Genomic DNA, 25382 nt, shown 5'->3' with positions numbered 1-25382 from the left:
GCCGTGTTAGTTTAAGGACAGGCAGGCAAGCTTCTTTGGGTAGATGTGATATCTTTTATTAGACCGAGTAATTGGAAAAAAAATTCTTTGCAAGTTTTGGGGCACAAGCACCCTCCTTCAGGCATAGGGAGTCTCTGCAGTTCTGAAATCTCTGCCCCTTTCCCCCTGCTCCCCACAGTCTCTACCTTACTGTAAGAGTATGCTACTTGGGCTTTGTTCCCTGCCAGGTCGCAGAGTATGGCACTTGGAAGCACAGCCCTTGCTGGGCCATGCAGCAGCAGCACTGCTGATTGACTGGGCTGGAGACAACATTTCCCTGTACTCTGTGCCCAGGAGGGAATCCAGCCTGAGCTGGAACAGAGCTGTGTCTGACCGCCAGTGTGGAGGTAGGTAGGGAAGCTACTGTGGGTCTGACTCTGGCCCTGACCCAGGCACAGGGCCAGAGTCAGAGCCACAGCCTGTCCCCCCACTGGCCTCCCTCCCACTTTCAGTACATGAATCTAAGATGAGGGGCTTTTTTCTCCCATGCTGACTGAGGGGAAAAAACCTTGTCTTAGACTTGAGTAAATTTGGTAACTACTATAATTCTGATGACAGGATAATAAAAACCTTGGAAGCTAAGGTTCTCTACCTCTCAGGGCAGACACAAAAAAGAATTACTACTCCACGCTGCCCCACAGTACCTGGCAATGTGCATTATATTTGATCTGGATGAGGTGCATGTAGAAGTAACTTTGTGCACATTCATCTTTTCTAGTGATGCTGCCAACAGAAGTGCTAATTGTCCTGGTTTTGTAATATAGATAGCTGTCCATGGGGAACTGAACTCATTTCCATAGACCACCAAATAGCTAACAGATGATGAAAACTGTCAGTTAATACCAGCTAAAGCTGGGCAACCTGTCAGTGCAAATCTCCATACCCCATTTCCAATCCCCAGGGCCCCCTAGATAAGATTATTACGTCAGGTAGTTCCAGGTGTGTAGATCCCTTTATTAAGCTTTTTCTACTATGGAAAACACTTAAACATGTCAAATGTAAAAACTAATTTCTTTATCTTTCATATTTTTCTCCCACATTTGTTAATTACTGAAGATATTTGTATTTAAATTTTTGTGTTTCCCCTCCCTAGTGCACTTCCTTTTCTGTAATTAGGTTATACTTTGGCCTGTATTAAAAAAAGAAAGTATTTTAAATTCAATTCCCAAAAAGTGACTTTTTCATAATATTTTTAAAAAACAACACATTTAATAGATAACAGGTTTTCTTAAAATTTCTATTTGAAAAGTGAACATTGCCAAAATAAATGTTTTGAACTAAAAACATTTAGTAAAGTTTTAAACATTTAGTAAAGTAATAAAGTTTAAACATTTAGTAAACTCTTCATTTACCATGAAGAGTAAGGGGGTTCTTTTATAACAGAACGATTTCCATTCAAATTGTAAACATTATCAATTTTTCACAAAATAAAATGTTCCAAAATCAAAAATAAAAAGCAATAGCTTCAAATTCTGGTTTTTAAAATATAGTTTTGAATATTTAATGCTGGCCAAAGTGAGGACATTCATTTTTATTACAGTAACTTGTATGATTTAAGCCAGCGATTCTCAACCTATTTGGACTCGAGGCACTCCTCACTGGATTCAAGGCACCTCCATAACTTTTGTAAATTGAGTGGCACCCAGTTTCAAAAACTAATTTTAGATTACAGTTCTCACTTGCAGAGAGAATGTGATTTTGCAGCCTAGCACTGGTTATGGCACTCACCTGAATGGCAGGAGTCTAGCCCGTTAAAAGAATTGTTTCTGTTGGTTGTCAAAGGCCCCCTTCATGAAAAATCCAGAAACAGGCCTTGCAGCAGGGTCCAGAACCCAGAACTCCCCCTTAGCTTTTATTTATACAAACAAATGAAGTGAAGGGGGCTTACATAAAAGTCACACATTCTAACGCGTGACATATATTTTAAGTCACATGTTTAAATACGCAGTAAAATGTGCTGAATAGTCACAATCAAATAATAGTGGTGTGCTTACATACTGTATTCAGGCTAAAACTCTAAATTAGAGTCCAGAATCAATCCTATAATTTGGGGTTCTTCTTTCCTCTAACACTTCAGTTGTTCTATTTATGGTAGCATGAAATAAACAAATTCAATAGATCACCAACAATCATATGATCTCACTGTTACAGTATTTGAATGCTTAACCTTGAAAATCAAGGTGCATTGAAATACAGTTATGTTCAGACAAATACCCACTTTATTTCTTATAACAAGGACTAAATGCAGTAAACTTTGGTAGAGTTGTGTCCATCTTACTCCAAGGCTATAATTCCGTCCCACATAATCTACACTTCTTTATCTATAAACCATGCTGAGTAAATTGCATGAACCTAGTAATTCATTGACTAAATTACTTTAGATTGCAGTTTACTTCCAACTAACTTTCTGTTAATTAGAAAAGAACATAACTTAAAAGCAGAGAGGTTTAAATAATTTTAAATTGTGAAGGGCAGAATTGGAGGAAAGTTTTGGTTGTGTAAAACCAATAATTACATATAGAGGGGACTGGGAACCTACTTTATTCAAACATCCGGTTTCCCCAGAACACGAGTTCATAGATGTAATGCAATTTAGGCTCAAACTAACTTATAGTTTATAATAAAAGTAAAATTTGTGCATAGCTTTATTTTCAATTTTAATGTTCCATGATTTTCCAAACTTTTGAAATTGTAGGTCGTCTGGCACTTCAGTGAAGACATTAAATTAACATGTGCTATTTTTTCCTTCTGTGCAGTGGCCAGAGCGTATTTATCACTGTGATCATGGTGTTACTGCTTTGGATTTCTCCGTAGCAAACCCAAACCTTTTAGCAGTTGGAATGTACAATGGTACAGTTGCAATATTTAATGTACAGAGTCGGAATCCCACTGCAGTTATGGATAGTAGGTAAGACTGCAGACACCCCATCTTGGACCTCGTTTCCTGTCTTGTTTTCTTAGTTGTAGACATTCCTCTTCTGTCCATTTGGTGAGTGAATAGTAGAACACTTGAATAAACAGATTCAATGAATACTCAGAAATGCTGGACAATTTCACTCCAGTCAGCTTTGTATCTCCAGAATGACTTGTAACATCTAAATAGTCGCAGTCCTGGAGTATTTCTTGAACAGATTCTATGGGTGTGAAGATTGTGGGATGCTTTTTGACGCACGTAAATAGTCAGAAAAGACTAGGTTGGGCCATCCTTTACATATTTACCCTTTTGGCAATATGCACCCAGTTCCATGCATGCTGCCATTAATTACTCTGAAGGATTATTAATATTAAGTGTTTATATTAAAGTAACATCCAAAGGCTGCTGTCAGAATGTGCGCCCCAATTTACTAGTTTCTGTACAAAGCCAGTCCCTGACCTGAAGGGGTCAGGGTATAATACCTTGGCTTTTTAAACAATAATGTGGCTCTGTGATGGGAGGAAATAAGACATGTACAGGTGCCCTGATCTAGGTTAATAGGAACTGTAAGGACAGTGAGAGAGTAGAGATGGTTAGGGAAATATCTGATCTGAATTCAACTGCATAATTTGGGGCATAATCCTGGAAGGTGCCGACTGAAGTCAGTAGAAGTAGATATTACTCAGCTTGTTTCAAAATATGTTCAGGACCTTACAAGATCTAGCCCCTAACACATCTCCCACTTATTTCAACGAAAGTAGATGGTTTTCAAAGAACACAGCACCAACACAACGATAGAGGCGTCTAAAGGAAGGTACATCAGTCTTTAAATATCATTCTTCAATTCCTGAAGAATTCATGAAAACACATTCCTGAATAGAAACAACTTTTCAAAACAATAGAACCATGTCTTTTTTCTCATTAATATGAACCATTTATGAACATTAAAATAAGCATCTGACAAACAACTGAATGTTCCAAATATGTGTTCTTAAATGTTGCAGACATTGATGTCACTATAGTAAGAGCCTTTCCAAAGGCTTCTTATTTTTGTTACTGTTAAGTTTACTGTGTGCATTCCTCTGTTTCAGTGAATCTTTAAATAAACATATAGGTCCTGTATGGCAGCTCAAGTGGATAGAACAGGATAGGGGTACAACTGGAGATGACAAAGGAGAGGTATTAATCTCCATCTGTGCAGATGGAAGAATAACCAAGTGGCTTATACGGAAAGGACTAGGCTGCACTGGTAAGTGCTCTTTTTGGGGGGGACTTTTTATTTGGGAAAATAGTGTGTTTTCTCATATGCAACATGCATTTTTCCCCCCCAAAATCACCTCCTCACCAACTTGAGGAATATGTCTTATGTGGGAAAGTTGTTTCCTTCACTGGAAAAGAAGCACGCCTGGGGACACTGTGCATGCCATGTAGCTACCAACAGGGCTGCTACTTGCGTTAGGCTGGGTTAATCCTCTCACAGCTAAGCACCTGTAGCTTGTGCCTGAAGCAGGAAGCGAGTAGCTGGTAGTATCCTGATGAGGCCTGTGATGCAAAAACAACATTTTATTTGCAGGAATTATACAAAGAAATACTTATAATAAAGAACTAGCAGTCTTGCTACTGACCTTGCAGGAGTCTGGGGCCTAACCTTTTAAGTCCTTACCAGAGTAAGTCCTTCTGGGGAAAGAAAGTGTCCAGGAAATGTGGCATCCCAGGAGATGATTTGAGTGAAGCATCAGGAACTTGCTGCTTTACCAGAAAGTTCCTGCTGCCTGCTGTTGCCTTACCCAGGCTATCTCCTGGGATGCCACACTTCCTGGAAACTGCTTTTCCAGGAGCACTTACTTCATGTCACACAGTTGGCTGTGACCCTCAGAAACACTTTTTTTCTACATGCTGTCTTGCAAAGCAGGGTGCATGTTTTGTTTTGGCAATTTTTTTTATTTGGGGGGGGAGAAGGGGAGATTATATGAGAAAATATGGTAACAATTGCCTATGTACTTTATATTGCAAATTTCTCCATGTAAAAAAGCCCTGGGTAAAACTTTTCAGTTATTAAACATTCTAACTACTTGTGACTTATTCAGAACATGATAATATACTTGTATCCTTTTCATGAAAAACAATTTCATTTACTGTACATTTGAACAGATCTACTGAAACTAAAGCGAATAGGAAGTGAAAGAAAAAAAATAACAGGTGAAAAAGAAAAGAAAAGTGAAGCTTTGATATCTCGACAGGCTCCAGGAATGTGCTTTGACTTTCATCCAAAGGTAGGTTCAGGAATTGCATCATGGCTAAAGTTTTATCTAACAGAACTAAACATTATGGGCCAGACCTTCAACTGATATAAGATGATCAGGCCTATACAAGCTTACACAAGATAACACTTTGACGTATGTATTTTAACAGCCATCATATGTTGTGATTATCTGTTTTCCTGACATATGAAAGAGAGAAGGTATCACTTTTACAGGCTTAATATATTTATTCATAAATAGACTGTTTCTTAGTTCAGCCTAGCCAAATAACTGTGCCTTTGATTTGTTTGTGTTAATTCTTAACGTATTTACTCCTAATAACAATCCATATAAATTAGGGAGCCTGATTCCTGGTTTCCTTTGAGTTAAGCCCAACACAAGAACTCAGCTGCATGCCACTTTTACAGTTCCTGGATACCAAAGACCTAAGTTAGTCAACTCCCCAAACTGGAGGAATGTCTACCTGTAAATGAATGAACGTTTCAGAGTGGAAGATGCATGGCTTCAGCAGATCAATGTGTTTTGCCTTTACTCATTTAGCTAGAGCAGGGGTGGGCAAAATATATCCTGCAGGATGAATCCGGCCCACAGCGGGTGTTTGTTTGGCCTGTGGCAGGTCCCTTGGTCCCCTGGCCCAGGCACAGTCCAGCCTTGGTACATCCTGTTGCCCTTGGGCACACAGCAGGGCTGAGGCCGCTCTGAAGCTGGACTGCATTTCTAGGCAGCCCAGGTGGCAGGCAGCTCCTTTCAGCTGCCGCCACCACCAGCCCCGGACCTATGCTGCACAGCCTCAACCTTGCATGCCCTGCCCCTGCTCTGGGCTCACCCATCCAGGCTCAGCAGCAGTGGCACCAGGCAGAAACTGTTGCTCAGCGTGGGTGGGAAAGTGGCCCTTCCCTGCTGCAGCTGCCTGGAGCCTACATGGGGTTGCCTTGCTTCTGCTCAGTGCTGTCACCGCTGCTCCATGGGGCAGCCTGGAGGCAGTGGTAACTTTGATGTAGATGCAGGACAGCCCTGTACAGGCTCCAGGCAGCTGCAGCAGGTAACTACTGGCAACGGGAGGGACCACTTTCCCCACCACGCTGCAGAGTCCTGACCCCATGCACTCTGCGTCTGCTCCAGGCTCGCCCTCCCAGGCTCAGCAGCGGCAGCAAGGGACCAAAGCCGTTTCTCAGTGCAGAGTAAAAACAGCCCCTCCTGCTGCCAGCAGCTCCCTGCTGCAGCCACCCAGAGTCCATGCAGGGCTGCCCTGGGTCTCTGCTGCTGTCACCGCTGCCTTCAGACTGCCCTGTGGGGTAGTGGTGGCAGCACAGAGCAGACACAGAGCAGCCTTGCATAGGCTCTGGGCAGTTGCAGCAGGAACAGCTAGCAGCAGGAGGGGGATGGGCTGCTTTCCCCCCATGCTGAGCAATAGCTTTTGTCCTGCGCTGCTGCTGCTGAGCCTGGGTGAGTGAACCTGGAGCAGGTGCAGAGTGTGAGGTTGGGGCTGTGCAGTGCGGGTCCCTGCCAGTACCATGGGAGGAGAGGAGGACAGCAGCATACAGGAGCTACCGCCGCTGCCTGTATTACCTAGACAGGTAGCAGGTAGTCCACCTGTGGAGCCACCTTTTTTGTTTTTTGTTTTTTTGCACTGTTCCCGGAAGCACTGGTATACCAGGCCGATGCATGGAGTGGATGGAGCAAGCTCCAGTTCCACCACCCAATACCAAAAAATCTGCTCATATGGAGGGCATATTAGGCACAACCACCTGCCCTGGGGAGCCCGCCTACGTGGTCACGGTGCTTCCCCTGCTGTGTTAGCAAGGCCCATCTGCACTATATGAGGAAATGCCATGGGTGGGTGGCATGAGGCAGGCTGGGTCAGAGCTGTGCCCTGTTCCAGCTGATCTGCTCTAGTGGGGGTGAGTCCGGAGTGGGCATGGGGTGCACTGGGGATGCACACTGCTGGCAGGGGCGGGAGGCACTGCAGGATGCATAGGCTCTGGGCTGTTGTGGGGTGGGTGTTGACCGGCTCAGGGGGGATGCGCACACGGGGGCTCCCATGCACACCCCACCATAGCCAGAAACCCTACAATCATACCCTCCCCCACACACAATCACACACCCCACAAACATCACACCCACCCACACCAAAGTGCTTATGGCATGGTTTGTCTGTCAGAACTTAAAATCTGCAGATACTGCTAAATAGCTTGTCACAAGGGCATGAAAAAGGAACAGAAATGTCAAACAAGATGAATCCCAATTTAGGTTATTTGTATTTTTGTTTCAGGATACTAATATATATCTGGCTGGAACTGAAGAAGGGCACATACACAAATGTTCTTGTTCATACAATGAGCAGTTCCTAGAGACTTACAGAGCACATAAGGTAGGTAGTTTACTCAGAAGAAGTTGCTGTGTCAGCTACATCAGAAACAATATTTGATTACACTGAACAAGTTTAATTATTTCATATCTTATATTCATCAGATAACATATTGAAACATGGATATTAAAACCAAATCTGCTTTTCTTAGGCTAACAGCAAGCTACAAGGTATAAAGCATTCAAAACTCCTGTGGGTATTACCTTCTTCAATATACATATTATTTAAGAATTGCTCATCATGGACCATTTATTGGACCAACTGTATAGTATTATTGGTAACCCTGGCAGACCCAAGATATCCAACTCTGGTACGCTTGCTGAAGTGCTACCAGGATTAATACATTTCATTACTGTACATTTGATCCAACAAAGATATCACCTACACAATTCCTTGTCTCATATTTTTTCCTGGAACATCATGGCTACATCACTCCAATACTACCTATAAAACATTTAACAATACAGTAAGTCTGCATATCTACTTTATGTCTCATCCAACAGATTGCAGCATTAACAGCAGTTTCTTCTAACATCACTGAATTAGAAGTGACTCAAAGGGAAAGTAAAATCACTACTGAATCATCAGTATCACCCAAATACTTTTTGCTCCTAAAAATATAGAGCCCTTCTCTAGTTTTTGTTAACCTTATGCATGCAGGTATATGTGTGTACACGTATGTGAAAGTGGTAGAGAATATAAACTTTAACTAATCATTAAAAACAGAAGGCAATTAAGCACCTAACTCTTGAGGAAATCAGTGAAATTTGAGTGCCAAACTTCATTAGACATCTTTACCCAGCTTGAAAGTATAAGTTCTGGAATAATTTGCAATCCTTTTCTTTCCCCACCTTTTCTTCAATGTGAAGGGTCCTGTGTACAAGATTGCATGGAATCCATTCAGCACTGACATGTTTTTAAGCTGTTCTGCAGACTGGAGTATTATTTTATGGTGCCAAGATTCACTTAAGCCACATTTAATTTTCAGCTCCACCACTACTGTGGTTCATGACATTATGTGGTCTCCCAAATCAGCCTTTATTTTTGCAGCGGTGAATGAAAGTAGAGTGGAAATTTGGGACCTTAGTGTCAGCACGTAAGTAATAATTCTTCTTGAGGAGGATTCTGATACAATAGAAATACAGTATTATTATCATTAAATATTTTTAGTATGTTTGACTGTTTACAGACATAAAAAACCTCCAAAATGGCACTTAAAACTGTGTACCCCTATGCCAAGCCCAGCACATGCCCAGAAGAGGCATCATGATAGTCGGACCCAACTCATCCAACATCTGTATAGATTGGGTGCTTTAGTGGGGCTTTTTTGGTGTTTTTGTCCAATAGCTGATTAAATCAGCTATTAGATAAAAGTGTGAAAAAGCCTGGCTGAATCGCCTGAACTATACAGATGCTGTGGAGCCGGGTTGAACTAACACGCTGCTTCTTCTAGTAAAGCGCAATTTTTTTTTAAAAATCCACATCTGTCAGCATCCATAGTGCCTGAAGGATCCAATCAGTACTAATACCTGATGATTATAATTCCAAAGCATATATTTATTTGCATATAACTTTGCACTGCATCCGAACACATTGGCTAGCTACAATAAAGTGTATATCAGAGCACCTTTTAATTAAAGGGTTGGGGACTGGATGGTTTAGGGAATTGATAATTGTACAGATCCTTTTCTGCTACAAGTCATGGATGCTGTCATTTTCATGGATTTTTTTAAACATTCTTGAGCTTAAATATGTTGAGAGTTTTACAGATAAGACATCAGATGCAAAGGCTAGTTCCCCTTCAGTTCATTGCACTGATGCAAATTGGGTTTAAAGTTGTCACAATACAATTTTTTGTTCACATATAGTTGTGGTAGTACTGCAGACCTGCTCTTCCCAGTGTAAATGCCTACAACTAGTGTAAAGCAGTGGAGAATTAGGCCCCATATAGTTTTTGCTAAAAATCAAATTATTTGTATTACAAGAAAGTAAAAATTAGACAGTAGAACAGATAATATTTTAGGTAACCAGGGTATCTGGGCTGTTATGAACACCTTGTGCCTCCTGAGGCTGCGGGGGACGGCAACTGCCCACACGTGGTGGTGCCGATGTTGGCAGCAGGGGCATGGTGGCGGTGAGGGCAGGCTGAGCAGGGACCACCTGCAGGCAGCTGCGTCGGGGAGGTGGGATGGCAGGCGCTGAGCAGCGATTGGCTACCGCTGGCAGTTTCAGCAGCGGCCAATCTCAGGGGCGGCCCATGCACCCCCTACGTGTCACCAATGTTGGCTGGTAAGGGTTGAGAACTGGCAAAATTCATTATCATTATTACTTGGAGTTTTAGAGTTTTGTTCATCCAGAGTAGGGGTGTTCAACCCCTGGTCTGCAGGCCAGATCCAGGCCCTGGCACTGTCATCCAGCCCAAAGATCTGTGGGGAGTCCTGCAGTCTGTGGCACACAGATTGGGCTCACAGAGCAGCTCAGGGCTCAATCCTGGGGCATGGAGGCTGGGCAGCAGAGGGCCCATGGAGCCCAATCCTGGCTGAGCCAGACAGTATAGCTTCTGTACTACTTCCACCCAGCTGAGATCATGCCCTGGGACCTACACTGCCTCCACCTGGCCCCCATACACCATGGTTGGGCCCCAGAACCCGAGGGCCCAATGTCAGCACTTGGGGGAAGCATGGATGAGCCCTGTGCCATTCACCTGGCCCACAGTATGAGCACCACTGATCCAGAGCATAAAAGTAGAAGGTACTGCAGTACTCTCTTATGTTTAGACTACTGCTATAATTGTGTTCTGTGATGTTAGGAAAATGTCTGTTTATCTCAGTTCTAGTAGATATCAACATAATTGCATTCTCTGTTTGCAGTTTGGACCCTTTAATCATTAGTTATGCCAACCCAGGAGTGAAATTCACAACTTTACTTTTTGCTAAAAACACAGACTGCCTTCTAATAGGGGACAGTATGGGACAAGTCAGTGTGTATGAGTTAAGAAATCTGATGGCTTCAGATTATAACAAGGTATGACTCACAGGTACCCACATGCTTATTTGGCTACCCTTCTTCAGAAAAATGTTTCTCCGAAAGAATTAAGAGTAAGGAAAATATAAATAACAAAGGACGTGAATGTATACATGAGTTAATTTCTGAGTGGGCTCCTGGTCTTATGTATGCATAAACACAAGGATTTTCATGAACCAGAACATGAGGTCAACTTCAGGCTTCATAGTCTACTTGCCTGAAAAACTGTGGCTAGAAGATGAACTGTTGGGTATAGCTTTTGTACCATGTTCCAAAAGCTGCAGAATGTGCTTATAGTCTTCAGGTTCTCTGTAGGCTCAGTTAGAGAAGCAGCATTCAGGGTGGAGGCAGGAGTCATATTTGATCACACAAACTGCTGCTCAGCTACCCCTGCTAGATTAATTGCATCTCAAGCATGACTCCACATCTAGCTGACAGTGCAGGGGCTGTTTGCCCACTCCTGGCCAGGCAGAATATAGGTTCACAATAATGCAGTCCTTTTCTTTCCTACAAACTTGTTGCACCTGTAGATCTCATTTCATACCTACCCATTGATAGCCAGCACAGATCTGTGCTAAATTACCCTCAGGCTCCTCTGTGCTAAAGAGATATGCTGATTAAATCAAACAGTCCTGCCTACCTTTCCTAATTTCCAGAATTCTGCCAGCATCTGGGTATTCCTCTAACTTTCAGTATTCACATTATGGTGTAGTCTGCACATGAACTGACAAACCCATTATCTAGTTCCATGCTCCATACGTGGTAAATGCATTCAGCTCTGTCATTGCCTCTGCCACTCTAGACAAGTTACACTTTCTCTGTGCCACAGTTTCCCAATTTGTAAATCAGCATGAATAGTGCCCATGGTAAAGCCCATGAAGTTCTGGTGTACAAAAATAATTTTGAGGAAAAGAGAAGCCTAAGAATATTTGACCTGGAGGATTAAACCAAACTAATTGATTATTACTGGATTTACCCAAATCCAAGATGACTTTGACTTTAAGATGACTGCCCAATAACTAGATTCTGGACACACAAAATTTACACATTTTACATGATTTTCCCTGTCTAGAATCTAATTATTGGAGGCTTGTCTCGAATTGTTCTCCCCACCACTGCAGCAGGGCAAGTAGTCTGCCCCCTGCCACCTGTCCCCCCACCCCGCTCTCCTATGGTATCTGTACCCCCTGGCACCCACCCATCACAACCCTGCCCCCACCATGGTGTCTATGCTTCCCCCAGCATCTCACCCTCTACCATTTGTCCCTCCTGCCACCCAACCCTCCTGGTAGTGCCCGTTTCCCCCAGCACCTGCCCCCCGTGTCACCTGCCACAGCAGTCTTATCATAACTCCAGCTCTGACCTGGGGCATGGAGCACAGAGCACATACTGGCTCCAGTCTCTCTCCAGCCACATAGCAGCAGTTGCAGTGGTAGCAGTTCTGGCCCCCGCCCTGGCCATGGAACCATGGTTGGAGCTACAACCATTCACCGGCGCTATTACATAGCTGGATGAGGGCCAGAGCCAGCATATAATCTGTGCTCCATGCCCTGGGCCAGAGCTGGAGCTGCCACAGGAAGGTAAGCAGTGGGGGGATAGGCAGCAGCAGCAAGGGTGGGTGGCAACAGGGAGCAGAGGCTGCAAGGGACAGGTGGCAGAAGGAGCAGCAGCTCCAACTCTGTCTTTGAGCGCATGGAGGACAGAGTACGTGCTGGGTCTGGGTTGGAGTCAAAGCTGCAGCCACTGCTCTCCTGTCTTGTATTTGAATCCAAGACAAGGGGCATTTCCCCCATGTTGAATGTGGGGGAACCTCATCTTGGATTTGAGTAAATATGGTATTACTGTCAAACCCCTCGTGTTAGGTGCTGCACAAACATGGAAGAAAAAACAAGTGCTTGCCTCAAAGAGCTTAGAAGCCAAGTAATTGTCATTGTTCTTTCAAAAAATTATTAAGCTTTTTACTACAAGCTATCCCTGTAAAGGCATAAGATTTCTCTGAAGTCTAAATATTTTAAGCATAAATAGTTCTGCAGTAAGTTGGAAAGGAAAGAAAAGCCAAGGACTGAGACTCAAGAGATCTGTTTGGTTACTAGAGATTTCCTGTGTAATGAGCCTCTGTGCCTCGGATTCCAGCTTTTGATAAAGCTTTCTCATATTCATTATCTTGTCTACGCTTTGAGTGTGGATACACACCCTTTAACATTAACCATGGAAGAATGGGCTTTATTTTGCTGCATTTGTATCATTCTTAGCTTGTTCACACAACAGTTAAAATTTAGGAACCGCTGCCCCTTTGAAATTTCCCCTCTTGAAAGCGCCCCAAGTCTTCACTTGTCACCTCTCATATTAGTTTGTTGGGTAAGCAAAATTTTCTTTTTAAGTTTGTTTAGGTACAGTGCTAGCACACTAGAGACCTACTATCTGTAATACATACGTTACTAATGTTAAAGTGAAAAGTCAACATTTACTAGGCCGTAGCATTTTTAAGCATAGTTACTCAACATATAGTATCCTGAAGATTAATCTCCTTTATAAACAAGGTTATTAAAGGTATAACTTGGGACCTGGAAGTATGATGTAGCAAATGCATTCCACACAGTCCTACCTGTCCTGAAATCCTATTTCAGTTATTCCTGAAAGGTGCTCTTTAGGTAACAGTAAAATCTAAAAGGACACAGCCAATACCGTATTAACTTAGCTATTTTTTCTCTTTATTTCGATGTCCATCATGTAGATAATAGACATCACATATATAAGTTTGTAAATGGGGCTTTTTAGAGCATTTCATTCATTAAAAACACAATTATAATGCAATATATGTTATTTTTTATCTTTTACAGGGGGAAGATTTTCATGATATTATTAGCTCTGCTTTAGTTAATAGCTACTGAGGATACCTCTCAGGTGGTTGTAAAGGAAAAGGCCATAAATAATGGCATGTGTTTCTGTAGATCCCAAAGCCTCCCATTTAATTTTGCATCAGGAAAAAATATCTTTAAATATAATATTACTTAAAATACAGGGTAATGATTTTTCTGTCATTAAAATGTATCTGTCAATTCACAGTGGTTAGAAATCTTTTTGAAATATCCTGTAATACCATGAATTTTCCTCAGAAAATCCCCATCATTATATTCCAATCAAGTATAGGTTAAATCTCCAGTACGTTCTTCTATACTATTGCACAGGAAAATAGAATGCCTTATCACATTCATAGTTCCCTACAGTTTTTGGAAATCCCATGTCAAGTAAAGGCAATAATCTCATAAGGCTGGAAATTAAGATTTTGAAATAAAATGTCTCCAAGCTTGTACAGATGTGCTTCTGCTTCATTTTTCTTCAGTTCCATTGGATATCTCATTATGCTTAAAGTAGTCAATAAAATTCTTCTTTACTTCTTTCAAAATTAAAAATATGTATAATTTAGTAGAAAGTATAAAAGAAAGTACAACTTTACACTATTAGGTATGTTCATGAATTAATGAAATAGGTTGTTTTTACTTCTGTGCGCCATGACTTCCGGTAGTAAAGATGAAGCTACACCAAAAGCTGTATCTACATGATAAACCTACCATGCTGATTATAGCACTGCTGAGTGACAATGCCAGTAAGCCTGCTCCTATCCTAATTAGGCTTGCCCTTAGCCTTGCACAGATACACCTATGTAATTTCCAGTCTGGGGGGCAGGGTACATGGAGGAGTGTGGCATGCTTGAACACAGCTGTTAGACCCAGGCAGTCTACCACATAGACTTGACCTATACCACGCAAGTGTTGTGTTTTGGATTGTTTTGTTTTGGCGAGGGGGGGTAGGATTTGCATGTTGGCCTGTTAAAATGTTGAAAATGGAAAGCATCCATATGGTTGGCTTGAAAACAAAAGTTCAGGTTATATCTGAAGGGCTCAGAAAGAGTATTAAATAAAGTTACTATGCAGACAAAAAAGAAACTCAAGTTTTTAAAGGAAAAACATGGACTATAAGTATCTCAACCCAATTTTCTTCCATAACTAGGTGACTAGTTTTATCAGTGGAGGGAAAACATTAGAGATGATATACCTCAACTTTAGCAAGAATTTTTACATCATTTCCCACAGTACTGTCATGAGCAAACTAAGGAAGTGTAGTCTAGATCAGTGGTTCTCAACCTGTAACCTGTGGGCTGCATGTGACCCAATCAGCACACTGCCATAGCCAATGTGACATCCTGTTAAACAAAAAGAAGTAAAGATGTGTGACAGTGTAGAAATGAGAAGTATTACAGAATATTGATTTGTCTTGCATTACTGTCAGAGAACAAATACAAAACATTTTAAAATGGATACACAGGAAGTAAGTTGTGTGGGTGCGGCCCATATAACACATTGAGAGCTGCAGGTGTGGCCCACTATGGCAAACACGTTGAGAACCACTGGTCTAGATGAAAAGGCAGGTGCTTACCTGGTTAGATAATCAAGAGTGGTCATCACTGGCTCACTGTCAGACGGGGAGGGGATATGAAGTGGAGTTCCCCAGCAGGTGTCCTGGTGGTGGGTGCATGCTTGGAACGTCTCTGGCCTTGTCTGGTCTCTCTGAGAGTGTGCCCTGAAGCCTACTCTGGGTTGGCTACTAGGTTAGGGGGGAGCCCTGCCTCCTTCCCACCCTGATGCCCTGATCTTTTGGTCCTTGAACCTCCATGAGGTTTTTTTGTTGCCTTGCCTTAGGGAAACTAATTTCCAGGTCAGTTCGAGAGAGAAAGACACTTTACCTCTTGGTAAGTGAGAGTTGTAGCCCGACGTTCCAAGCAGCAAAACAGCTGGCTCTTCTTTAGTACAGGGATTTATCGGAGAAAGGCCACTGGGACAGACGTTCTCGCCCCCCTCCAGTGTTGAGCAGTTCTTCTGTCCCCACTCCAGCCCGCATAGCTCTGAGAGCCCAAGCCACTTAGCTGTCTACGGTTTGCCCCAAAATAGCTTGGCTGGTCTCTTTCTTCAGCCTGTCTCCTGATTTCAGGTCGTCATGCTGTTTCCTTCCTGCTCTGTTAATTGTCATGCTTATCTGGAAGCCTCCTGAGTGTCGCCTCTCATCCCACCTTGTTAATGTGTCAACAAAGTTATTCAGTCTCTGTTGATGCTAAAAATCCTTGTCTTGTCTTGTCTTGTCTTGTCCCCCAGGTCTGCAGCTCTAGTACTTAACAAGGACCCCATTAACTAGGGCTGCACGATTATTTTAACTGGAGGATTTGGGAGAGCTGTTGTGGGCTGGAGGTGGGGAGGTGCTGACCTGGCCTGACAGTGGAGCGGGGAGCGGGACAATTGATTTTGTCTGGCCTGGGCCCATCTACCCCACACCCATTGCAGAGGGACGGAGCGGGAGGGCAGGGTCTCCATGGAGACCAGCCCCGCTATCCCAGGCAGGGCACACTTGTCTGGGTGGATGGCATGGAGCTGCGGGCGGGCAGAGAGCAGCACCTGGGAGTGGGACCAGTGGGTGGGGCCCAGGGCTGGGATTACAAGGCAGTGACATCGCAAGACTGGGCCCTGGGGCAGAGCTGTGATCCCCATCGCAGGTCGGGTGGTGCAGGGAATGGATTATGATTGCCCTGGGTCCTGGCCCCACAGTCGCCATCCAGCAATCCTGGCCCTGGCCTCCGCCCACCCATCCCACTCCTGGACGTGGCTCCCCACCTGCCTGTGGCCCTGTCCCAGCTGCCTGTGCCCTGCCCACAGAGACCCTGCCCACCCACTCCATCCAGCACCCCCAGCAGTGAATGCAGGGCAGATGGGCCAGGGTTGCCCAGGCAGCGGGCCTGGGTCCAGTGATGGTGGAGAAACTAGTGGTAGCAGCATAGGCAGAGAGAGAATTTTTTTTTTTTTGGGTGGGGGGTGAGGCTGAGCACACATGCATGCACGCACATGCCCCGCCCCCAGCAGGAAAGTGTGGGGGAAGGGGCAGAAGGGCAAGGGAATGGGGCTGGGACTAGGCAAGGATTCGGGAGAGAGCAGAGCAGAGCTGGGCCCAGGATTGGGATCAGGGCTGGGTACCACTGCGCTCGTGTGGCCACTGCTTCCCTGTGCCTGGAGTCATTGCCTGACACCAGCACCTCCCGCACCAACAAATCCAGCACCCCTCAGGCCCGCACTGGCCCTGGCTGCCCCCATGCACCGGCCCCATTCGCAGCCCTGCGCTGCCTGGGGGGAGCCAGAGTGAAGCCGGCCTCGGTTGCACCACTAGGCCGGGGGGGACAGAGCCCCCAGTGCCCACCCTGCCCCGAGTCAGAAGAGTCTAGCGCAGCCCTGGCCCCAGCCCACAGTGGCAACCTGTCCTGCCCATGCAGATCTGCAGGCACATGCCCCCATGCCCCCCAGGGTGCACATAGCAGCAAGACCTGCAGCCCCTGGATGATCTGCTCATGGCTCTATCCCATGCCCCATCTGTGCAGCGCCTTCCCCTCCCCTAGCCCCACTCCCTCCCCACCGTTGCTGGGGCTAGGGGAGGGGAATGCGCCACTCCCTCCCCACCGGAAGCCCTCAACCAGGCTGTCTTGTGGCCCTACTGCTGCCCTGCGTTGAGTGGGGGCTAAGCTCCGTTAACCCCCCCCACTTCCACCACCTATGGGTGGCAGCCAGAAGGAACTCCTGCCGGGGCTGCTGGGAAGTGGGGTCCAGCTGCTGGACCACCCCTGACCTGCCATGCACCTGGGGGCAGTGGAACCAGCACCATGTGCCATGGCCCAGGCTGCCTCTACACCTGGGTCAGTTAAATTCCCTTAGTGGAATGGATCTGGCCTGTGGGCAGTATTTATCCCACAGCTGCCATTAACCCTTTCTTCCCTGTTTCCTTTCTTCCACTTCTTAAAGAGAAGCCGAAACGCACAATATTACAATGAACATATTTAAAATAGAAATATCACAAAACTCTGTGACATGGTCCGTCACACCCAGGCCCAGTACTCTTTAATATTTTCATTAATGACTGGGAGGATGGAACTGGAGCACTACCTTGATGGATGGCACCAAGCTGGGTGGCATAGCCAGGACTATCAGAATTGGGATTCAGAATGACCTTGCTAAAGTAGAAAAATGGTCTCAAATAGAAGAAATTCAGTAAGTGCCAATCCTGCTCTTAAGATGGAACAATCAAATGCACAAATATAGACCATGGAGTGACTGGCTAAGCTGCACTACTGCTGAAAAGAAACTGGAAGTTATGGAAAGCTAAATGAATCAGTAGTGTGGTATTAGTGCTGAAAAAACAATCCTTACTGGAATGTATTAATAAGACTGTTATATTTAAATAATGGGAGGTAATTATTTCACTTTTTGCAGCACTAGGGAATCACAATGTCCAGTTTTGGAGACCATAGTTCAAGAAAGAAATGGGAAATTGGAAAGAGTCCAGGGGAGAGCAACAAAATCACAGATCAACTCTTCTCTGTGCCCAGTGGGACCAGGACAAGAAGTAAGGATCTTGCCTAGCAATAAAAGAAATTCAGATCAGATATTAAGAAGACCTTTCAAACTATGAGGGTGGTCAAGCACTGGAGCACAGTACCTGGGAAAGTTGTGCAATCTATATCATTGAACGTTTTTAAGTTTAGGTTAGACAAACACTTGCCTGGGATGAATGGTCTTTCCTTGAGCAAGGAATTAGATTAGATGACCTCCTGATATTCCTTCCTGTCCTGTTTTAATATTATTATATAATTCTATATTCATTGTAGAATTATATATGAGATGATATAAAGAATAAAGGATATTTCTTTATTCTATAGAGAAGTCTTAATTATATAATTAAATTACATATTTATATAATTGAATACATACTTATATCATATATATATTATACATTATATTAATTAAAATGCTGTTAGCACAGTGCAATATTAAGGACCAACAGTAAACATAGGCATATATCCGGACCTTATCATAAACACCACACTTCAATACTGCATTATCTTTATATGTAAAATGTCATGCTTGTAGGCAAAACTAGTGATCCTATAAACAATTTTAATACAACTGAAAAGCAGTGTTGTTACTACTATAATGCTGGAAATGCTTCCACACCTTTTTTCTTGTAACTATTCTAACCAGAATCTGCTTCTGAAATATCTACTACTTTTTTTGAACTTTCAGTATGATCTTCAGGGTTGTTGGTTGTAGCCATGTTGATCTAACGATATAAGCAAATACTTTGCTTTTTCACAGACCTGCATTTTGCATATTGGCTTCTACTTCACTATGGAGAACACAATACCAGCAGACTCTCCCTATACCTGAAGAAGGGTGTTTGGGCCCAAAAACATGTAAAGAACTATGATCTGCATGCACTTCATTAAACTGAAGATTTAGATGAATTAGAAAAAATTTAACCCTTTTATTTTATCCTGTGTCTTGGTTTTACGTATGCATTTCCAAACATTTACTTTTTTTTTTTAGCATGCAGCAGAAAATGGAAGAATCCAAAGCAGATAAGCAACAGAAAAGGTCAGAAGTGGAGCACTGCAGACCCCTGCCCCCCCAGGCCCTTCCCACAATATTAAAATTCTTGTCAAATTACCAGATTGGACTCCTTGATCCAATACCTGATGCTGTTCCGTACTCTGCAGTGTTTCAAAATACTTTTCCAATATCTAGTCCTAAATGTGTTGCTAGTTTTTAATTCAGTCAAAAACTACAATAGTGCTGTGTGAAGCTTTGGTCCCTGATTCGATTTGGCCCAATTCGATGGCCAAATCTCTAAATCCAAATAGAATCAGAGGACCCTTTAATCTCTCCGAATTGATTCAGAACCCTCCGAGTTGATTTGGACAGATTCGGTGATTTGGATGTAGACACAGCTTTAAATGTTTTTTCTACATACCTCTACGTAGCAGGGGCTCTGAACACTGCGGTGCTGGGGCAGATAGTGTCCCACAGAAGCATGGGGGGCCCCCCAGCGCGGTTGGCAGCCAACCCGGAAGTGGACCAGAAGCTCCACTTCCTGGTCCCCTGGGAAGCACACGGGGGGCCCCCTGAAGCCCCCTGACTCAGTGACTGGTGCCTCCTGGGTCTAGAGGGACACCCAGGGTCCCCTGCGACCGATCGCTGAGCCAGGGGGTGGGGGGGTACGGGGAGGCCCCCCGGCAGACCCGGAAGTAAGTCCAGTCCACTTCTGGGTTCGCTGCCAAGCTGCTGGAGAGCGCCCCCCCACACACACACACACTCCTGTGCCCCAACACTGCAGCAATCACAAGCCATGCCTGCCACCTCAAGGTATATGGAAAAAAACTTTTAAAGCTGTGCCTGTGTCTGAATTGCTGATTCACTGAATCATCATCGAATCTTCAGATTTGGATTTGGCCAAATCAAATCAAGGACAGTGATCCAAATCAATGGATCGAATCACTGTCCCCAATTCGGGCCAAATCCAAATCAAATAGGGCCCGTTTTGCACAGTCCTAACTGTTATCAGTAACATTGCTACATTCGAACTTTTGTGGGTTGCAGCAAAACATTGGTTTGTGTCAGAATTCGGTCTGTCTACTGACTGGAGATGCTGACTTCATTTTGGACGTAAATTGAGCACACGGCGCAGAAGCAATTGGCTACAGAATCCTCAGAGGTATTCTACAGGTGAAGCCAGAAGATATCCTCACCTAGCACTATCACGTGTTTAAGATCTTAAGTTATCACTGTTTCTTGAATTACAGTGTTTAATATTGTTTCAAATAACATCACTTCTTCCCTATCTTGCTTTGCTAATATTTCAGATTTACCCTTTTATTCTTACCTTTCCTGGTGCTTTGATTTTATTACTTTTCAAAGAATCTTGCTATAATGAGTAGTTATCAAATATTTTATGCTTTCTTCTGCTCTCAGGTTTATATTTTCAGTGTACCCTGCTTCATGAAAATCTCTAAGCAGCAGTTTTAGGACAGTGGAAACATATCTAGCTGCAGTAATATGTGGAGATTTGATCACTGGGATGTCCCCGTTTGTTACTGGCTCTGTTGATCAGTAAAGCGAATACTTTCTTACCTCTTTTCTCTAGTATTTAGCATGTTCTCTTGCACTTAACTTTTGCTTTGTAGTACATCTGTTCCCTCCTGTTTCAAGGCTCCTGTAAAAAACTATTTCAGATTGTGTTTCATCATAATATTTTATTCCTTTCCCCTTTACTTTTGTCCATCCATCTGTAAATACTATCAGACACAGTGTATCTTTCTTTTCATCACTAAATGTGCATTACACATTCTGGCTGTAGAACAGGTTTGCTTACAGAATATTTGCTGCTGCTGGGGAACTGGTATGATGGTCCTAATAGTTTAAATGTTGCCAGTCGATAACTCTTTTCACAGTGACTAATGATGAAGTACCAGACGTATGGATTACTCTCATGAGAGGTTGGTCAATTTCTGTTGATATTCAGGTCACATCTTATCCATAACTGAAGTCGTTGTTGGATACCTTTTACATGTAGTTGACTGAAGAGTCTGTTGTTTTCCCGGTGACTGAAGAGCTATATGTACAACACTTCCAGATGGTGATGTCACACCAGCTTAAGGATTTCTGGATCCATGTGTCAGTAACATTTACCCTCATATGCTCTTCTAGTTTAATGCAATGAGAACATTTCATGTATCTAAGCATGTGCTTGGTCTTTCTGGTAGCATTTGGAAATACATGTTTAATTTTGCAGTGTTTGTGCCATACAGATCTTTTTTTTTGTCTCAATGACTTAGCGTAGATTTGCTCCCATATGTTAGAAGATGAATGTGCCATTTTTGCTGAGGGAAAAATATAAATAGTACAAATTCCTGTGTGCTGGGCATGGTTGGTTTCTCCTGCAGATCTCGTGACCACGGCTTAGAGGCAGGAAGCCTCCATTCCAGCCTCTTAGGTCTTCTTCCAAGGACCTGTGACGCTTCCTAGGGCAGTCACTTGACAGAATAGAAATGTCCACGATGTTTCTGTGATGGGGGGGTGGCGCTCAGCAGAGTGAGCTAGGAGGCCAACGTCAGGGTGGCAGCAACTGCTTCTCCTCTTGTGCTCACATAGTCTCCGCTACAAACTTCAGTTCCAGGGCAGAATTCACCACAGACAAGGCTGACAGGAAGTAAGAGTTCTTCTCACTCTCGTTCGATAGTGAAGATGGGAGCATCCTCTGCTAATCTGGGGGAAGGGGGTCTTATGCCCCAGGGCTAAATAGGAATTGTAATTGTTCAGTGCTGTAAGTTTTCAACTAAAGTAACTTCATTTGAAATATTTAATTACTAGAAAGCATTTTGAAGGACAGAAGTGGACTAGTAATATCACAGGCAAACAAGGTTTTTTTGGTAAATGTGGTATCTTTTACTAGACAAACTAAATAGTTGGAAAAATTGTTCTTTGCAAGCTTTCAGGCATAGGAAGAGCCTGCTGGTGTTTGCAGACCAGCACAATCCACACCAGGATGACATCCAAGCCTGATTTATCTACAAGAGCAAGATTACAACTCAGAGTACAGACCTAAAGATGTTACTGACCATATACACTTCATCCTCACACGCAACAACTTCACTTTCAATAACCAACACTTCCTCCAGACCATGGGCAAAGCTATGGGCATCAAAATGGCCCCACAAAATGCCAAACTTTTTATGGGCCATGTGGAAAAAGAATTCCTCAAAAACTGCACCATCAAAGCCACACTATACCCAACATATATAGATGGCATATTCATCATTTGGACCATAAACCTGCAATCCATCACCCTTCCATCAGGCTCTCTCTTCAATATTCCAGCACCAATATTTTCTTTTATAGACACTATGATCAATATCCAGAATGGTAAAATACAAGCCACCATATACAAGAAACCCACAAACCAACATACATATTTTCAAAGAACCAGCAATCACCCTAAAAACACCAAGACAGCTGTAATATACAGCCAAGCCCTCTGATACCACAGAATTTGCACTGAGAACACCCACGATCGATACCTCGCCAATCTTAAAAGGGCTTTAACTCAACAAGGACATTTCTCCAAAAAGATAGATTGTGCTTTTGAAAGAGCCACCTGAATACTACATGAAGAACTGCTGCAATACAAAAAGAAAAGTACTCCAGCTGTGGCCTCACCAAGGCCAAGTACCCACAAATGGCACATCATTAGTTATGACATACAATCCTTCCCTTGAACCTATATGGAAAATCCTCAAACAATTTCAACCCACACTAAAAGAAGACACAATTCTTTAAGAACTTTCCAGAACCACCCATCCTAGCCTTTAAACAAGCACCAAACCTCGCCAAACTCATCACCAGAAGCAAACTTCCTATGACCCAAAGCACACCAAATGGATCCAGACTGTGTCGGGACATCAACTGTAGAACCTACCAACACATCTCCACCACTTCCATAATAACTAACCTCACAACAGGACCATCACCATTCCTGGATTTTACACCTGTGCTTCCACAAATGTATTATCTCTCATCCAGTGCACTGAATGCCCTGATGGAAAGTATACAGGAGAAACCAAACAACCATAGAGATCTGTGCAGCAGAATGAATGCACACCTAAAATCTTTCCAAGACAAAAATACCCAATTGCCTGTAGGGGCACATTTCTCACAAGAAAGTCACTCTCTCTCCCATCTTCCAGTTCTAATCCTCAAAGAGAATTTCATAGATTTCATAGATGTTAGGGCTGGAAGGGACCTCAGAAGATCATCGAGTCCAGCGCCCCATCCAAAGGGCAGGAAGTCAGCTGGGGTCATAGGATCCCAGCAAGATAAGCATCCAATTTGCTCTTGAAGGTGTTCAATGTAGGTGCTTGAACCACCTCCGATAGCAGGCTATTCCAGACCTTGGGGGCTCAGACAGTAAAGAAATTCTTCTTTATGTCCAGCCTGAAATGGTCTCATAGTTTATGACTGTTTGAACTCATCATCTCTTGGGGCACTCTGGTGAACAAAGATTCCCCCAGATCCTGGTGGCCACCCCTGATAAACTTACAGGTGGCCATCAGATCACCCCTAAGCCTGCGCTTTTCCAGGCTAAAGAACCCCATGGCTCTCAGCCTATCGTTGTAAGGTCTGTTTTCCTGACCTCTGATCATGTGTGTGGCTCTTCTCTGGACTCTCTCAAACTTCCCCACATCCTTTTTGAATTGTGGAGCCCAAAACTGGACGCAGTACTCCAGCTGCGGCCTCACCAAGGCCAAGTACAAGGGGAGAATGACATCCCGGGATTTACTTGAGAAGCATCTACAGATGCAAGCCAGCGTTTTGGTGGCTTTAGTAGCTGCAGCATCGCATTGCAGGCTCATGTTCATCTTGTGGTCAATCATGACCCCCAAGTCCCTTTTATCCGTAGCGCTAGCCAGCGTAGCACTGCCGAGCCTATAAGGATGCTGCAGGTTTTTCTTCACAAGGTGGAGAACCTTGCATTTTTTGGTGTTAAACACCATCAGGTTCTCATCCTCCCATTTGCTGAGCCTGTCCAGGTCAGCCTGGATCACCTGCCTGTCTTCTGGTGTGGATGCTTTGCCCCAAAGTTTGGTGTCATCGGCGAACTTGGCCAGTCTGCTTCTGACTCGAATGTCCACATCATTAATGAAGATGTTGAACAATATGGGTCCAAGGACAGAGCCTTGGGACCCCACTGGTCACAGGGCATCACGATGAGTGACTTTCATCAGTTACTACCCTCTGGGTCCGACCACGGAGCCAATTTCCCAGCCAGTGGATCGTGGTGGACCCTAGGCCACAACTGGCCAGTTTCACCAAGAGGTGATCATGGGACACCAGAGCGAAGGCTTTTTTTAAGTCAAGATATATGACATCAATCTTTTCTCCCTTGTCCAGGTGATAGGTCACCTGGTCATAGAAGGAAATGAGATTGGTCAAGCAAGACCTACCTGCAACAAACCCATGCTGACTATCCCTTAGGATGTTGGCATTTACCAGTCCATTAAGGATGGCCTCGTTAATAAACTTTTCTAAGATCTTCCCCAGGATAGAAGTCAGGCTGATGGGCCTATAGTTATCTGGATCCACTTTCCTCCCTTTCTTGAAGATAGGCACCACATTGGCCTTCTTCCAGTCTTCGGGCACTACACCAGAGCACCAGGAGTTTTCAAAGATCTGTGCCAGGGGCTGGGCTATGACGCTCGCCATCTCCTTGAGTACCCTGGGGTGTAGATTGTCAGGGTCGGCTGACTTGAAGGTATCCAGCCTCTCAAGATGTTCCTTCACAAGGTCAGCATTGATGGAGGGCAGGGGATCTTCCTCACCCGGACCTCCCTGTCCCATAGCAGGCATGGGCATCCCATGGGACTGATGAAAAACCGACACAAAGTACCCATTTAATAGGTTGGCTTTTTCCTGGGCGTCAGTTGTCAGTTGTCCCATCTGGTTCAGTAGGGTCCAAAGTTGCCCTTGTTTTTCCTCCGGCTCCCCACATATCTGAAAAAGGACTTTTTATTGTCCTTGATGCTCGAAGCTAGTTGGAGTTCAGTTGCAGCCTTGGCTTTCCTGGTTTGCTCCCTGCAGGACCGGACCAGTGCAGAATAATCCTCCTTGGAGGTGAAGCCCATCATCCATTCTTTGTAGGCCTTTCTTTTGAGCCTCAGGAGGTCTTCTGTTCTCTCTTGCTGCCTTTCCTTCGAGATGGGATAGCATTAGCTTGAGCATTGAGGATCACTCCCTTGAGGAGCAACCACTGTTCTTGAAATCCCCTGCCCCTGGGGTCGTGGTCCCTTAGAGGCTGATTGACAAGCCTCCTGAGCTTGTCAAAGTCGGCTTTCCTGAAGTCAAGGACTTCCGTG

The 25382-nt window shown here is 44.1% G+C and overlaps 2 protein-coding genes across 3 annotated transcripts in view; one reads left to right on the top strand and one right to left on the bottom strand.

Moving 5' to 3' along the window:
• DNAI4 (dynein axonemal intermediate chain 4) overlaps positions 1-14001 on the top strand; it is a 32921-nt gene extending 18920 nt beyond the window's left edge. Inside the window, exons 11-17 of the mRNA XM_090049251.1 lie at positions 2796-2947; positions 4045-4202; positions 5105-5226; positions 7487-7585; positions 8452-8678; positions 10453-10606; positions 13447-14001. Coding sequence (XP_089905377.1) covers positions 2796-2947; positions 4045-4202; positions 5105-5226; positions 7487-7585; positions 8452-8678; positions 10453-10606; positions 13447-13497 — 963 coding nt within the window. The 3' untranslated portion in view covers positions 13498-14001. The remainder of the gene's footprint in view (positions 1-2795; positions 2948-4044; positions 4203-5104; positions 5227-7486; positions 7586-8451; positions 8679-10452; positions 10607-13446) is intronic.
• Positions 1-25382, bottom strand: part of DYNLT5 (dynein light chain Tctex-type family member 5) — a 54108-nt gene that overhangs the window by 8919 nt on the left and 19807 nt on the right. The window contains exon 6 of one of the 2 annotated variants that reach the window (XM_090049255.1): positions 4442-4495. In XM_090049255.1, the coding sequence (XP_089905381.1) occupies positions 4442-4495 (54 nt within the window). Of the gene's footprint in view, positions 1-4195; positions 4496-25382 lie in introns of those variants that run through there. The other variant, XM_090049252.1, reaches the window with a different exon arrangement.

This window comes from Crocodylus siamensis, chromosome 5 (assembly GCF_052110815.1).
Source record: "Crocodylus siamensis isolate JL-2025a chromosome 5, ASM5211081v1, whole genome shotgun sequence".
In the NCBI taxonomy this organism is placed as follows: domain Eukaryota; kingdom Metazoa; phylum Chordata; order Crocodylia; family Crocodylidae; genus Crocodylus; species Crocodylus siamensis.
Note: the sequence above shows the minus strand (reverse complement) of the source record. Positions and strands in the feature narration are given on the sequence as shown.